Below are 14,185 nucleotides of genomic sequence, written 5' to 3'. Positions count from 1 at the left end.
CCTTGCCCTACACGTGTGCGCAAAATGTGCCGGTTATAAGCACAGGGAGGCGAACTGGGAGCAGATATGGGTCTTAAAAGTCGGAGAAACGAGGTGAATCGTCTCGAGAGGGGAGCTGAAGAGTATTAACAGCATAAAAAGTGTAATTGACCCGTTTTCAGGTTCAAAATTGGCTGCAAATTGCGGACATTGTGAGGGTTTAGAAGCACCGCTGGGAGAAATCGAGGGACAGTGCGGCGGGCGGGGCGAGTGCGGCGTGGTTTTTTAGGGCATGAGGAAGGAGATCGAGGAGGTTCGCGAGATTGACTTTGCATTCACAGCCTGACAGACAGAACAGATCAGAACAGAATGGACTCGTTTCTGTCGCTGCCGGGGTCTGCTGCGGTGTCACGGGCCGCCAGTCCGGTGGGAAGTGTGGTTGGAAACTCGGCATCCCCTACTCCAGTGAGCGAACCGTTTGTGAAGACCGAGAAAGACCCGGATCTCAGCTCACCTGTCAACAGAAGCAGCAGCACTGGACCTGGTCTGACTGGCTCGTTTTCTTCGTCGGTGTCTGCTGGTGCTGCTGCTGGAGGTCCGGGATCTGAAGCCAGTCAAGAACAACGACAACAAACAGCCATTGACAGTTTAAAACAGCTGGATCCACTGGCCATGGTCCTGAATCTCGTAGAAGTCGTGCAATCGGGCAAAACCGCTCCCAAAGACGTGTACAATGCCGCCGGGCCCATCCGACTGAAACTCAGTAAAGCCAAATCCTCTTTACAAGACCTCGAAGGTCTCGACCAAACAATCGACGAACGCAGGTCTACAATCACAGCTCTTGAGCACAAAATCGCCCGCCAAACCGAACTCCTCCGCAAATTCCAAGTCCACATGGGCGTCGACCCTGCCCCTCCTGCTCCTTCAAACGGGTCTCCTACCGCCATGGAAATCGACTCTTGACCCCCTGAATGTTTTATTTATTCTCTCACTCTCTCGACGGGCCGGACTGCCTCCGGCGGCTGGGGCTCCGCCACAGACCCTGGTAGCTCCTCTCGCTCCGCTCGAGTCGGGTTTCTCGGAGGTCCCCTACTGCCTCCGGCGGCTGGGGCTCCGCCCCAGACCCTGGTTGCTCCTCTCGCTCCGCTCGAGTCGTTTTTCAGGGAGTCTCACACCTGCCTCCGGCGGCTGGGGCTCCGCCCCAGACCCCGCTGCTCCTCTCGCTCCGCTCGAGTCGTCCTCCCCCACTCCCCCCGCAACTCCCCAAGCCACTCCTGCGAAGCAGGAGCAACCAGGGTCTGGGGCGGAGCCCCGGCCGCCGGAGGCACATACACCACCCCCTGAACTCGGACCGCCCCGTGTCAAAGCTTCCGTGCAGGAGCGCATGCAGAGGTTAATTGAAAAATGCGGGGTGCTGCAGGGCAGGGACAAGGGGTCGCACCTACCTCTGGCAGCTGGGGCTCTGCCCCAGACCCTGGTTGTTCCTGCTTCGCAGGAGTTGTCCAGGCCTCCCCTCGCCCGACTCGAGCAAAGCGAGAGGAGCAGCGGGGTCTGGGGCGGAGCCCCAGCCGCCGGAGGCAGGCCCCCTTCCCCCGCGGTGCGGCGAAACATGCACCCCTCATTTCGTTCCAGCGGCGGCGAAGGAAAGGGTTGCAGCAGCAGGTGATCCTAATTTAGTGTGCTTTTTTGTTAGTGGGGTGCTATCTCATCACCAACTGCTAGTTTTACAGCGATACCGGCTCGATTCTGTAATTGAAGAAAGTACGGAAAAAAAAAGGACTGGCAGGTTTTTGTTTTTATTCGCGGAAGTGAGCTGGTGGCGCGAACCCGATATTTTTATTTTGTGTGTGTGATTTTTTTTGTTGGCTGATTTTTGTGTTGCACTGACAGCTCATCCCTGCCTCCCGGTCACTGATAAACCGATAAAAGAGTGTGCGATTTTGTGAACTACGGTGTGAAATCCAAGAAGGAAACAGTTACCATAGTCCAGCTGTACTAGTGTGCAAGGGAAGAGGTTATTGCTACCGCATTTGTTTAGGTCTGACGGTGGCTTTTCTTGCTATAATTGCCGTACCTTCGAGAGACCCTAGATCTACAGTGATACGCTTACGTCTGCTCTTTGAATTTATTTCGTTCAACAGGTGACTTTTGCTTCTGCTGCTGCTATTTAATCGTACTGGGTGGTGATATTTGTCAGAGAAAGACTTTTTTGGTAGTGATACTGGTCAATTGAATCGACTTTCGCAGTTGATTATTTGCTATTTTTGTATTGTTATCGCCAATTGGCTAAGCTGATAACCCAACAGATCTGAAGAGGGTTTACAGAGATTTCTCGGATTCTTGAGTGTGGTGCTGGTATACAGACACTATTCATAGTCAGTGTCAGAATTGAATCAGAATTGAATCAGAATTCGACCAGAATCAGGAGCTCGCAGGGTTCAGTACCAGACTCAGTTCTCAGTACTATATTTAGAATCCAGAACTGACTACTGTCTATCTCAATTGAATAATCAGTAACCAGTAATCTTTAGTTCGAATTCCAGTTCCAATTCCAATTCCAGTCTCAGTTTCAAGTCCAATTCAAGCTCAATTCCAATTTTAGTTCCAGAATAAGGCCAGTAGATTACCTTTAGTGTGCCGATATCAATCAGTACCATAGTTTGATTTGATCTTTAAGCTATATCTGATAACAACATTATCGCGTTCTAACTCTCTACTCGGGATCTCAGTATCAGAGTCAAGGTATATTAATTCAGTGCCTGACTGATTCTTCAATTCAGAAACTTCCAGTTTGTTCTCGCTATTTTCCGACTCCCAGTGTCTGGTCTCTATTTCCTCATTCCCTACAGAGTTCCAGAAGAAAGACTCTAGTATCCAGTCTGCAGTCTCTCTCTCAATACCTACTGTCATCAATCACTCATCCTTTACTAACCAACAGTCGGCACCAACTCGAATATGGCTCAGGTAGGATCTATCGCAGGATCTTCGCCTCGTCAAGAAATAAACTCAGCATCTACCAATTCGTCACCTTCGTCGACATCAGGCGTCATTGCTCCAACTCCGGTGTCGTTCAACCTAACTCCTGCTTCAGATGCGTTTCCCGCAGGAAGGTACCTATCGTCTACACGAGCATCGGTAGATTCCGATTCCGACTACCAGGCAGTCGTCAATGCCACAAACAGAGATGGCAATCGAGATCGGGATAATAATCCTGCTTCGGCAACCCCGTCAAGACCAGTTTCTCGTTCATCAACCTTCTCAGGACTCTCGACTACTGCTACGAAAGATGGTGTTGAGGGGAAACGAGTGCACAGAATCCACGACCCCTTAGGTTATGCAACCTGGCTGTTTCCAAGCTCTACGACTGCTACTCCAACAACTACCACCACAGCACCTCCGCCAAATGACAAACGAATTAACAGATTGAGCATAGGCAGTGGTACTGGCAGTCTCAGTAGTATCATGGGTATTAACAGTAGTCGTGGTTCAGGTGCAAATAACCAGTTTCATAGTTCACATTTCCGACACAGTGCCAGTGGTGGTCGGTCTGACGAGACAGGTGATGGTGATGATGAAGCAGAAGACGGGACTAGTACTAGTGATGGTGCTGATTATGATACCGAAAACGTTTCACGAGTGGTGTCAAGTCGATATGAGAACAACTCGAATGATGATGACGACGACTACGACGATGACAACCGCAGTATTGGTGATTTGGATATGGAGCGACGAAGCAATCGAGGGTCTGATGACGGCGGAATCGATATCGATGACGATGAAAATAGTCTTGCCAACGATATCAACATTGACAATGGTGATATTAATGTTGACGATGACGACGATGGCGATGATGATAACATTGCTGGTAGCATTGAACGACGAGCCCGCCAGAATAATTACATTGCACGAAGCAGTGGAGGACCACATTATGGCCGTGATTCAATCAGTATTTCTGAAACCGATTCACGTCACAACCACAGCAACACTGATTTTTATAACGATCAAAGCAACGAAGGAGACGACGAGGCCGACGACGAAAATAACGATCCTGCCGACTACGACGAGCCTGACCATCCACCCAACATCCCCTCTGCACCTCCCGTGACTCTCAACGAAAAGATCCGACTACTGCGAACCGGATCTGTGTCGGGAGTAGCACATCCACACCACAATCACCACCATCACCACCCACACCCCCATCTCTCACACGAACAACCACACCCTGACTCGGTCGACCTCTCGTCCCAAGAACCTCCTCCTGACCAAGATCCCACCAACACCGACAACGAAACACTTCCACTCGTCCCCCCACCGGTCCCCGAAGCACTCCCGACCGACCAAATCCAGCCCAAAGACTTCTACCTTGGCCAACCCCCCTACAAACACGGGTCCTCCTCGACCGGTCCTCTCTAACCGGGTCCATAGCTTATTTATTTACTGATTTTTCTTCCGGGTGGGGGTCTGCCTCCGGCGGCTGGGGCTCCGCCCCAGACCCTGGCTGCTCCTCTCGCTCCGCTCGAGTCGTTCCGTCTACGATCCCAGTAAAACTCCTGCGAAGCAGGAGCCACGGGGTCGGGGGCAGAGCCCCAGCTGCCGGAGGCAGTCTCCTCAGACCCCCAACCCGACTCGAGCGAAGCGAGAGGAGCAGCCAGGGTCTGGGGCGGAGCCCCAGCCGCCGGAGGCACACCCCGACCCCCAAAACTCTCCCGGAATGACCCCCCCTGAGGACCCCCTGAGAAGTTCACAGGGTGAGGGGCGGTTAGGGGGATATATGCAGTGGAAGAGGGGAGGGGTTCAGCCGTGCAGTGGAAGAGGGCCGGTAAATTTTCATTTTCGCATATGGTGTACAGGTTTTGAGACGAACTAACTAGCACCCACTTCGCCATGGCATCACCAATCGCTTCTCTCGGCGATGTTTCCAACCTTCCTCTGGGGTTCAAGGTCCCCAAAACACCCACTGTGTGGGAAACCAACCCCGTTTTGTCTTATTTCAACGACTTTTATAAGGCGGTGGCTGCTCGTAGACAGGCTCTGAATTTGACCAACCCCGGCACTTTGGAGAACATCAACAAAGAAGTTTCCAAAGATGTTTTTCTTAACAACTATTTTTTCACAGGGTTGCGTGCTGATTTGACCAAATCGTTTTCCATGAGCCCGGCTTTCCAGGTATCCCACTCGTTCTCGTTGGGTTCGCCTGTCATGCCTCCATACGCATTTGCCGCTTTCTATGCTACCGACAATGTCTTTTTGCAAGGTAATGTGGACAATGATTTATCGGTTTCTGGAAGATTGCATTACGGTTGGGACAAGTATAACACTACCAAGGCCAATGTTCAAATTGCCAATGCCCAACCTGCTATGTTGCAATTGGAACACGATTTCCAAGCCAGTGATTTCTCTTTGAACTTCAAGACTCTTAACCCTTCGATTCTTGATGGTGGATTTACTGGAGTTGCTGTCGGTTCGATTCTGCAAAGTGTCAGTTCGAAACTTGCTCTTGGTCTTGAGGCTGTTTATTCGTCGCAATCTCCTTTGTATCCTCCTGATGCTGCTGTCAGTTATGTTGCTAGATACGACGCTAAAGACTGGATTGCCTCGGCTCAATTGCAAGCTCAAGGTGCTATTTTAGCTTCTTTCTGGCGTCGTGTCACTGATAAGGTCGAGGCTGGTATTGAGACATCGATTTCGGCTGGCGGTTCGCAACAGGCTATGATGATGGGAGCTCCTCCTTCGGTTGAAGCCAGTACTACTCTTGGTGCTAAGTACGAGTTCCGTCAAAGTGTTTTCCGTGGACAAATCGATTCGGCTGGTAAAGTCAGCTGTCTGCTTGAACGACGTGTGCTACCTGTTGTGTCTGTCATTTTCGCTGGAGAAATTGACCACGCCAAGAGCACCGCCCGTTTGGGTCTCGGCCTGCAATTCGAGGCCGGCGGCGAAGAAACCTTCCAACAACAAGTCGACCCTAATGACCAGCCCCATCCTCCCATGTAATGACCTCAAAACTCAAAACGCTCCCTTTCTGGACGAAATATGTATATATATGTGTTTTAGAGACCTGTTCTTGTTCCTCGTGTTCCTGCTGCCTCCGGCGGCTGGGGCTCCGCCCCAGACCCTGGTTGCTCCTCTCGCTTCGCTCGAGTCGTTTCGAGGGGTTCTCTCTGATGCATTGTTATCTCACTCTGATTGCGATTTGTTTCCTTGAGAGAGCGTCAGAATCTCCTGTGAAGCAGGAAAACTAGGGTGATTGTGTTTTGGCCTCATTACAAACCGGGTATTGTAACTGTTTTGTCAATACCGTCAACAGAATTGGATGCCGTTTCACTTCTGCGAATTAAACTCTGTGCGGAAAATGATATTTCTGGGCTGTTCTTCGCCTGTTTCTTCGGAACTGCTTCGCTTCATATACACCAAGCAAAATGTCTACTGGTCTGGTTTCGTCGAAGTACCAGTATCCACAACTTCTCCTATCGTGGAAGAGGTCTAGTTCGTGCGAACAGGCCTCGGAAAGTATCATTCATTCGGATGATTCCAACGAAAGACGACTCCACATCAGTCTTAGATATTTTGTCAAATATGACACATATTTATCAAAATGAAGGCACTTCATATTCGCGAAGTATGTCTTTACAGTTGCAGGGTATTTTTATTTGAAAAAGGGATTGGTAGAGGTGGATGGAGCCATTGGCAGACATTCCTACAGTTGTCAACAATCAGCCATCGCACAAAATCTCTGACCTAAAATGTCTTGCAATGACAGATGAACTGTCCCTGTAGTCATGAATACAGTTTCTCACACAAGAGGATCTATGAAATATAAACCAGTTTGGGTGCCTTGACGTGTAATGTGTAGTAGGATATAAAAGTGGCTGTCAAATCTTTAAATAAAAGGAACTGGAGCTGTGGAACACAGTTTCAAGTCTTCGCGAGACACGCGAGGCGCTTAGTGGTCCCAAGAGTAAATGGTGTTCACAATATTGGTGTATTGACGTTCATACCAGGTAATGAGGATACAGCGTCGTAGTTAGTTATAGGCTAAGCTGACATATGCCATCGAGCTAATGTTGCAAGACGAAGGAGTTGCAACGAAAGAACTGAGCTAGTATTTATCAAGAATGGCTGAAGATGAAAACCAGGTCTGGGCCAGCAGAGACTCAGTCGCCGGGGGCATAAGGGGTCCCCAGAGCAACGACTCGAGCGAAGCGAGAGGAGCAACCAGGGTCTGGGGCGGAGCCCCAGCCGCCGGAGGCGGGAGGGGGGAAGAGGGCTCCAGGTGAGAGGTGAAGAGTCGTAAAAAGTATATTAGATAGATTATATGCTCGTTAGGGTCGTGTTGTTAGCGTCGTACCCATGGTGGGATGACTCGGTTGAGCAGCTGCCAGCCCATGTAGCCGGATACGATGACTGCTTGTTGGTAGAGGTCGGGTTGTGGGTCGACCTGGTCGGTGTTATTGGTGTCGTGAGTTTGATTAGGAGTTTGTGGACCAGTTGTTGTCTTTTCAAAGACTGTTGTGTTCGAGGTAGAGGTGGGAGATGGGGTGTTGCCTCGAGTGGGGGATGAGAGCTGTGACCGGGGGACCAGACGGGTATCCAAGTCTCTGATGGCGTTTTTGGATGGTAGGGGAGAGGGTGAGTTTCTTCCGGATCTTGTGGCATCGATGACAGTCGTTCTGACGTCTTCTGGTAGCGGTGGGATCGCTGCTTTTATGGGAACAGGACTGTATATCGGATTGATAGAGGCAGTGGTACTGGAATTGGGGTTCGACCCGTCGCGAGAGGTTGGATGAGAACTCGAACTAGCTCGTCTCTTTTCAATTTTTCCTTCGACGTAGTTTGACGACGAGGATACTAGATCGCCTGTAACTTGAGCTACCCAGTTGAGATATCCAAGACCAGGTCGCATGCTGAGAGATGCTTGGTAGTTGACTGGTGGCCGAGTACCAGGTGCAACATCGACTTCTAGCCAGTCATCTTCTAACGATTTGAACTGTAAAGACTGCCGTGGAGATTGGAATCTTGTGTGAAGCTGTCTCGATGATAATTGTTTGTTTGTTGTTAATTGTGGCATGGGCACAAATGGGTGGTTGAGAAACGCTAATGGAAGTGTTGATGGGTTAAATGGGACAGGGGTGCTGTTTTCTTTGTTGTTCAGTCGAGTCGCTGGGTCAATTGACAGCTCTGGTAACTCAACTTCGTTCGTTGTGACAGTGGATATCGACGATGTGCTTGTCATGGGAGTTGGTCGTTGTGTATGTGGTGGCTCTTCGTCACTTTGAAAACTGGCTACATCGCTAGTAGCGTCTTCTGTTTCGTATATTGGATTTAATGGAGTTTCCTGATCTGTTATTTGGTGCTCTTGCTGGTGATCGTTTGTTTTGTTGTTTATTAGGTCGTTGCTGATGGTCACACTAGGAGAATCTCGACCCTGCTCCATGAAAATGGGACCACTGTGCTGATAGGGAGAATCGTCAAAAGCATCGAGAATCTCGTCCAGGGTAGAGGAGGACGATGTCTGGTCGTAATGGATTCCAGTTGTGAATGGTGAGCTTAGGGGTGGGGTCGTTGGGCTTTGTAGTGATGAAAGGAAATGGGCAGATGGCGATTCCGGACCGATTGTTGACAGATCAATTATCCCTTGGATATCATTGGGAAGGTCTAGTGGACTTGATTTGGGTGTAAGAGGTGCCATTGGCGATTCTACGAAAGATTCTGGGTTGGTTTTGGGACGTAATATGAACTCGTCTTCAGCCTGAGAGTCGACCTGTGTTTCAGGTTCTAGTTCTGATTCAGAATGTATCCCTTCTTCCAGTATTGGTTGAGACTCTGGTTCAGAAAGCAACTCCAATTCAGGCTCAACTCGAGACTCCAAACTATTGTCTTGTATCATTACCTCATCGACCTCAATACCTGTCTCTTCTTTCTCTGGTTCTGCAATCAGCATATCGTCACATTGCGTATCTACTAAAGACCCAGCCACCACAGACTCGCCATCACGGTCATTCTGCTCTTCCACTCCAACCTCTTCACTTTCAACCTCATCCTCCACACTAGTCTCCTCTGGTTCATAGACATTTCGATAGAAACAAGCGTCTCCTAATACCTGTTCCAGACTATTCAGATCATTCGCAGACTCCATTATGGTTTCCGATTCATCATTGGTGATACTAGTACTCGGTAAAAGCTCAATTCTCCAGAATTTCCCTGGGTTCGGTTGCGGCAGTACGAACACTTTATCTTCAACTCGCCATAATCGAAGTCGAGGTAAGATCGGGTGAACGAATTTCCCACACTGCAAAAAAGCAGCCTTTTTGCCAAGAATCTGATATATCTGTAACTTTCCTTCCGAAACAATGGATTCTGACACTCTCGTGGTCATATTAGGAGGTGACTCATAGTCCTTGGTCATGTCGTAATTAGGAGATGTAAACTGGGTCATCTTAGCTACCCAGCCTGAAAACAGTACTGACACATCAGAATCAAAACTAGATTCACTATCGTCAGTCAGCTCATTCTTTGAAGACCTTCTTGATAAAAGTGAGGATGACGAGCTCCATGAGCTTGATCGCTGAGATCGCAGACTTGGTGAATCAAGCTGTGCCAGTCGATTTGTGATATGTAGATTAGATGGCTTTTTCATGATCTGAGAGGGGATATTAACTGAACTTGGGTTTACAGTATCATTTGATGAATCAGTAGACCCAGAAATAGGTGCTGAAACACATCTCACTGAAGAGCCAACAGAGTTATCAGCAAACCGTCCAGGCAGCGGCAAAACTTTACCAACTGTCTCCTGCGACCCTGATTCAGATTCAATCTCATTATTAACCTTCTGCGTCTCTTCTCCATTCACTTTAGGTGTAAACTCAAGTCCAACATCCTCATTACTCTCAGATACTTCCCAAGCGTGAACTTCATCACTGTCTGGCGAGATGCTCGATCTGGATCTCCACTGCACACTCTCTGCCCCTTCTACATCCAGTTTATATGAACCACCATCACCAGCCATCTCCTTTTCGCTCATATTGTCGTTCATCTGGTACACAGTACACTGGCTATTATCCTTAAAATCTGATTAAGATCAAATCCAGCTCCAGCTGCATCAAACAACCGCTCAAACACGATAAACGTCGCCCGCTACAAAAACCAAAATTTAATCTCAACAACTTCTTTACAGGCCAAAATTTCGCAAAATTACCAGTATTAACCAACAACCTCACAAAAAAACCACCTCTCAACTGTAAAACCTAAAACTGGCAGCTCTTCCGCCTTATATAGTCACTCTCGTCGCGTCAAAACAGCCTTCACAGCTCCAGCTCTACCAGCAATCAGCTCGTCAGTCTTTCACCAAAAGAAACACTGGCCACTTCCAAATCACAATCTGCTATCTCTGCTGTAACTCTTAATAACAGCAAACTTGGCACCAGCGTAAAATAACCTTAAAATCAACCTCCCTCGCAAGCCTTAATATTTTGGACTGGCATGAGAATACCGCATCAGCTTTGTATACAGATCTGCATCTCTCTCTGACGCGCTGCAACCCTCAATCCCTCAGCCGCACGACAAGGGTCCTGGTGGTGGGTCTGCCTCCGGCGGCTGGGGCTCCGCCCCAGACCCTGGTTGCTCCTCTCGCTTCGCTCGAGTCGGGTGTGGGGGTACCAGTGGTTATAGGGACACTTTGAGGCTCGAATAAGACCAATTGAGGGGATATTTCCTGCCAGAATCATCCATGTGAAACAGCAATTCAGCCGTAAAAAAGGTTTATTTTTCAACGTTAACAGTTGACTGAAAGCAAAATGACGATAGATTATACTTTAAACCAGCTGTGGTTGACTGTAAATGAAGCGTTATCACCTGTCTTCGCCCTCCTGTATCTGTTCTCAGACCCAAGTTAGTTGCCTCACTGATCTATAAATTTGCAATACTAGCACTTCCAAACACTCTTCTGGGTCTCAGTAAAGAATAATTAGAAGTAAAAAGGGTTGAAAGAGCAGATAAGAACCACAGAGGGATACCAGTGAGAATAGTGCTCAGTGACTTTTCTGTAGCAGATGCATATGCAAGCCCCCCTGATTATACTGTTTACAGGAAATTGCATTTTGCAGATTTTGCTGTCTATGGAAATTGTGAATGAATATTTGAATAGAAATTAATAAACTGCCTTTAAATTCCTTAAAAGATGGTGGAGAAACGAAGACATGAAATAATAGTGGTCTTAGAGTTTTCCGACTTGTTTCGCAACCAAAGTAGCCTGTTCTACCTCACAATTAACTCGTGGTCCTCTGGCGCCGAGCTGTGATACAAGTCAGTTTACAGTGATATTTAACATCGAAAGTATTTAATTTTGAGGCTACTGTTGCAATGGATAATCTCAGAAGTCTCAGTAAGAACTCAGCTGGCGAACTCAAGTGCCTCAGCTGGTGGTCCTTGGGGCCTTACCGGTGAAACCTTCAGCTCAACAACTTTTTTCAGTCACTGTACAAAGTAAAGCAGAGGCTCAATTGGAGTTTTAATATCAAAATCAAGGGATTGAATATCCAGAAGAAAAATATATTTTGTGTTTTCTGCAAAAAGGACATGTTCAGGAAGCCTCAGTGCTCCTCTAACATACACCCTCAATCCCCCAGAAACCCACTCTCCAAACACCATCAGCCGACCCCACACTTCCTGGAACCCCCTCGCCCGACTCGAGCGAAGCGAGAGGAGCCACGGGGTCTGGGGCGGAGCCACGGGGTCTGGGGCGGAGCCCCAGCCGCCGGAGGCCGACCCAACCCCCCATAAACCAGATCACGTGATATGCCCTAATACCGCTTGGTAATATTTATCGGGGATGGTTGCTGAGCAAGGGCCGTTATCGCAAGACAAGAGGTGACGAGAATTGATAGATTTTGGATAGAAATGTTGCGAAACCGGGCTGTTTTGAGTGGATTGCGAAGTGGTCGTAGCGGCAGTGTTGCGAGTGCGAGTTTGTGGGCGCGACAGCTGTCGTCGTCGGCGGTTCGTCGAAATGAGGAGGATATTTTGAAGGTTTCATTGAATGATAGTGATCTCAACTCGGTTGATACTAAGAACTTTTTCAAGTATACTTGGGGCAGATGGTTGGTTGACGATGAGAAACAGAGGGCTGCTAGAGAGACCAAATTCTCGTTGCGAGGATTGGCAGACGTTTTGCGCGAGAAAGTCGACTACCTACAGAAATCGCCGTCAAATGCGGAATTGCAAATCAAGACGATTGCTCCGTATCATGAAGGTAAACATAATAAGATCTATCGAGTGGATTTAGTCGATGGACGATCATATGCTCTTCGTATTCCGTACTCAATTGGATTCCCTGAGTATAGAAAGGCCCGTATGCAGAGCGAGGTGGCTACTATGGACTTTCTCAAGAAGAAACACAATGTTCTTATGCCATCGGTCGTTTCATGGTCTCCTACTAAAGATAATCGTCTTCAATCAGAATACCAGATTATGGATTTTGTTAGTGGAGACTCGCTTATGAAACAATGGCATCCCGGATCCAGTGATATCAAGGCCAAGAGCAGTATCATTAAACCAGTTGTTGATCTGTTTGGCCAAATTGCTGAAACTAAGTTCAATAAATACGGCAGTTTGTATTTCACAGAGGATGTTGCTTCTGAATACCAGTCCGATTTACCATATGAAGGAGAAACTGATCCTGATCTCGTTGATAGATACAGAATCGGACCCACTGTTGAGGGTCGGTTCTGGAAAGGCAAGACTGCTGCCAGTGCTGCCGAGTTCCGTGGTCCTTGGACTTCAATTAACGACTATCTCGGTGATTTGGGCAATGCGCAAATTGCATATGTCCAGGAACTTCTTGCCGACCCCAGTACTGCTGAAAACGTCGAGTTCAAGACCGATCTTGAGAAAGCTCTAGCTACTTTTGAGAGATTTGCTCGTACTTCCCAAGTTCTTTTTGACGCTGAAGCTGAAGAATTATCACCTGAAATCACAGCTCCTCGTTTACACGATCCTGATCTCAACCCTATCAATATCATCCACCGAACCGATCCTGTCAAATCGTATTTATTGGATCTCGAAGGAACCTCGATTCGTCCTTTCCTTCTTCATGGAGCACCCACCTTTGTAAAGCATAAAGGACCTAAGATTTTCAAGAAAGAAGATATCCCCGACTATGAGACCTTATCTGACGCAGACAAACGAGCTGTAGACCATTTCATTGTTATGACCCAGAACCAGTTTGCGTTTGAATTCCTTCTCAAACAAACCAAACCCGAATTGTTCCCTGCCTTCTCCCCCACCATCAAACGCCGTCAAGAGCTCGTTCAAACCGCACACAACACACTCGTTCCATCGAAAGATTACATCGATCTCGACTATGACATCCTTCGATTGGCTCAAGAATGGCAATTCCTGACTCTGGACCGTCCTTTCCCCGTGGAGTACACCCAAGCCCAGCTCGACGCCTATGTCCAAGACATGGACGCCTGGAGCAAGCACGTCCTCAACAACCCCTTCCTCGAGACCCGAGGCTGGGTACCCATCAACCTCTTTGAACAGCTCCTCGGCGAAGGTACCCTCGTCCGTAAAGACAACGGCAACTACGAATTCGCTCGTCCCTTCTCCGTCTAACCACCTCTCTCCCCTGTAAATATACTAAAACCTTCTTTTTCTGTGTCTCTCTCCGTTCCTGGGGCTTCTGTCCTGCCTCCGGCGGCTGGGGCGCTGCCCCAGACCCCGTGGCTCCTGCTTCGCAGGAGATCTGTGCCTCCCTATCCCCAAAAACCAACTTACACCACAGAATTCACCACCCATAGAGAGCTTCACCCCCTGAGTGATCGACAGGGTCCAGGTCTACCCTTGCCCTGTTTAATCCAACCTCCACAGAAAACGGGTTCTGGCCCTCTACAAACCTGACTGGGGTTCCGGTGCTGCCCCCGGCGGCTGGGGCTCTGCTCCAGACCCCGTGGCTCCTACGTCGCAGGAGATTGCTATGATCCTGGGGTTTCAGTACTGCTCTCAGTCACCCCAGACCCGGTACCAACCGAGTCGTGTGCCGGGGACCCCCCAGAAACGACTCGAGCACAGCGAGAGGAGCAACCAGGGTCTGGGGCGGAGCCCCAGCCGCCGGAGGCAGACCACCACCCCCTGAGAGATCGACAGGGTCCACCCGGGCAAGGGGACCCGAACCCAGTAAGAGAGCCAATCAGCAGAAAGAACGGGTTGGGGG

The 14,185-nt window shown here is 48.9% G+C and overlaps 5 protein-coding genes across 5 annotated transcripts; 4 read left to right on the top strand and 1 right to left on the bottom strand.

Moving 5' to 3' along the window:
* Nucleotides 1-348: 348 nt before the first annotated feature.
* AWJ20_416 (uncharacterized protein) lies at nucleotides 349-942 on the top strand (the record flags this gene model as incomplete). The annotated part of the gene is made up of 1 exon (XM_018881219.1): nucleotides 349-942. The coding sequence occupies one exon, from the start codon at nucleotides 349-351 to the stop codon at nucleotides 940-942; it is 594 nt and encodes a 197-aa protein (XP_018734655.1).
* A 1,992-nt stretch (nucleotides 943-2,934) lies between these two features.
* On the top strand, nucleotides 2,935-4,392 carry AWJ20_415 (uncharacterized protein; the record flags this gene model as incomplete). Its single annotated transcript, XM_018881208.1, has 1 exon — nucleotides 2,935-4,392. One exon carries the CDS (start codon nucleotides 2,935-2,937, stop codon nucleotides 4,390-4,392), a length of 1,458 nt encoding a protein of 485 aa, XP_018734654.1.
* A 471-nt stretch (nucleotides 4,393-4,863) lies between these two features.
* TOM40 (Tom40p) lies at nucleotides 4,864-5,970 on the top strand (the record flags this gene model as incomplete). The annotated part of the gene is made up of 1 exon (XM_018881198.1): nucleotides 4,864-5,970. The coding sequence occupies one exon, from the start codon at nucleotides 4,864-4,866 to the stop codon at nucleotides 5,968-5,970; it is 1,107 nt and encodes a 368-aa protein (XP_018734653.1).
* A 1,342-nt stretch (nucleotides 5,971-7,312) lies between these two features.
* On the bottom strand, nucleotides 7,313-10,009 carry INP1 (Inp1p; the record flags this gene model as incomplete). Its single annotated transcript, XM_018881188.1, has 1 exon — nucleotides 7,313-10,009. One exon carries the CDS (start codon nucleotides 10,007-10,009, stop codon nucleotides 7,313-7,315), a length of 2,697 nt encoding a protein of 898 aa, XP_018734652.1.
* A 1,862-nt stretch (nucleotides 10,010-11,871) lies between these two features.
* Nucleotides 11,872-13,587, top strand: AIM9 (Aim9p; the record flags this gene model as incomplete). Its single annotated transcript, XM_018881177.1, has 1 exon — nucleotides 11,872-13,587. One exon carries the CDS (start codon nucleotides 11,872-11,874, stop codon nucleotides 13,585-13,587), a length of 1,716 nt encoding a protein of 571 aa, XP_018734651.1.
* Nucleotides 13,588-14,185: the final 598 nt, after the last annotated feature.

This window comes from Sugiyamaella lignohabitans, chromosome A, assembly GCF_001640025.1.
Source record: "Sugiyamaella lignohabitans strain CBS 10342 chromosome A, complete sequence".
Taxonomy (NCBI): Eukaryota; Fungi; Ascomycota; class Dipodascomycetes; order Dipodascales; family Trichomonascaceae; genus Sugiyamaella; species Sugiyamaella lignohabitans.
The sequence above is the reverse complement of the archived record's forward strand: the minus strand, read 5'-3'. Positions and strand labels throughout refer to the sequence as shown.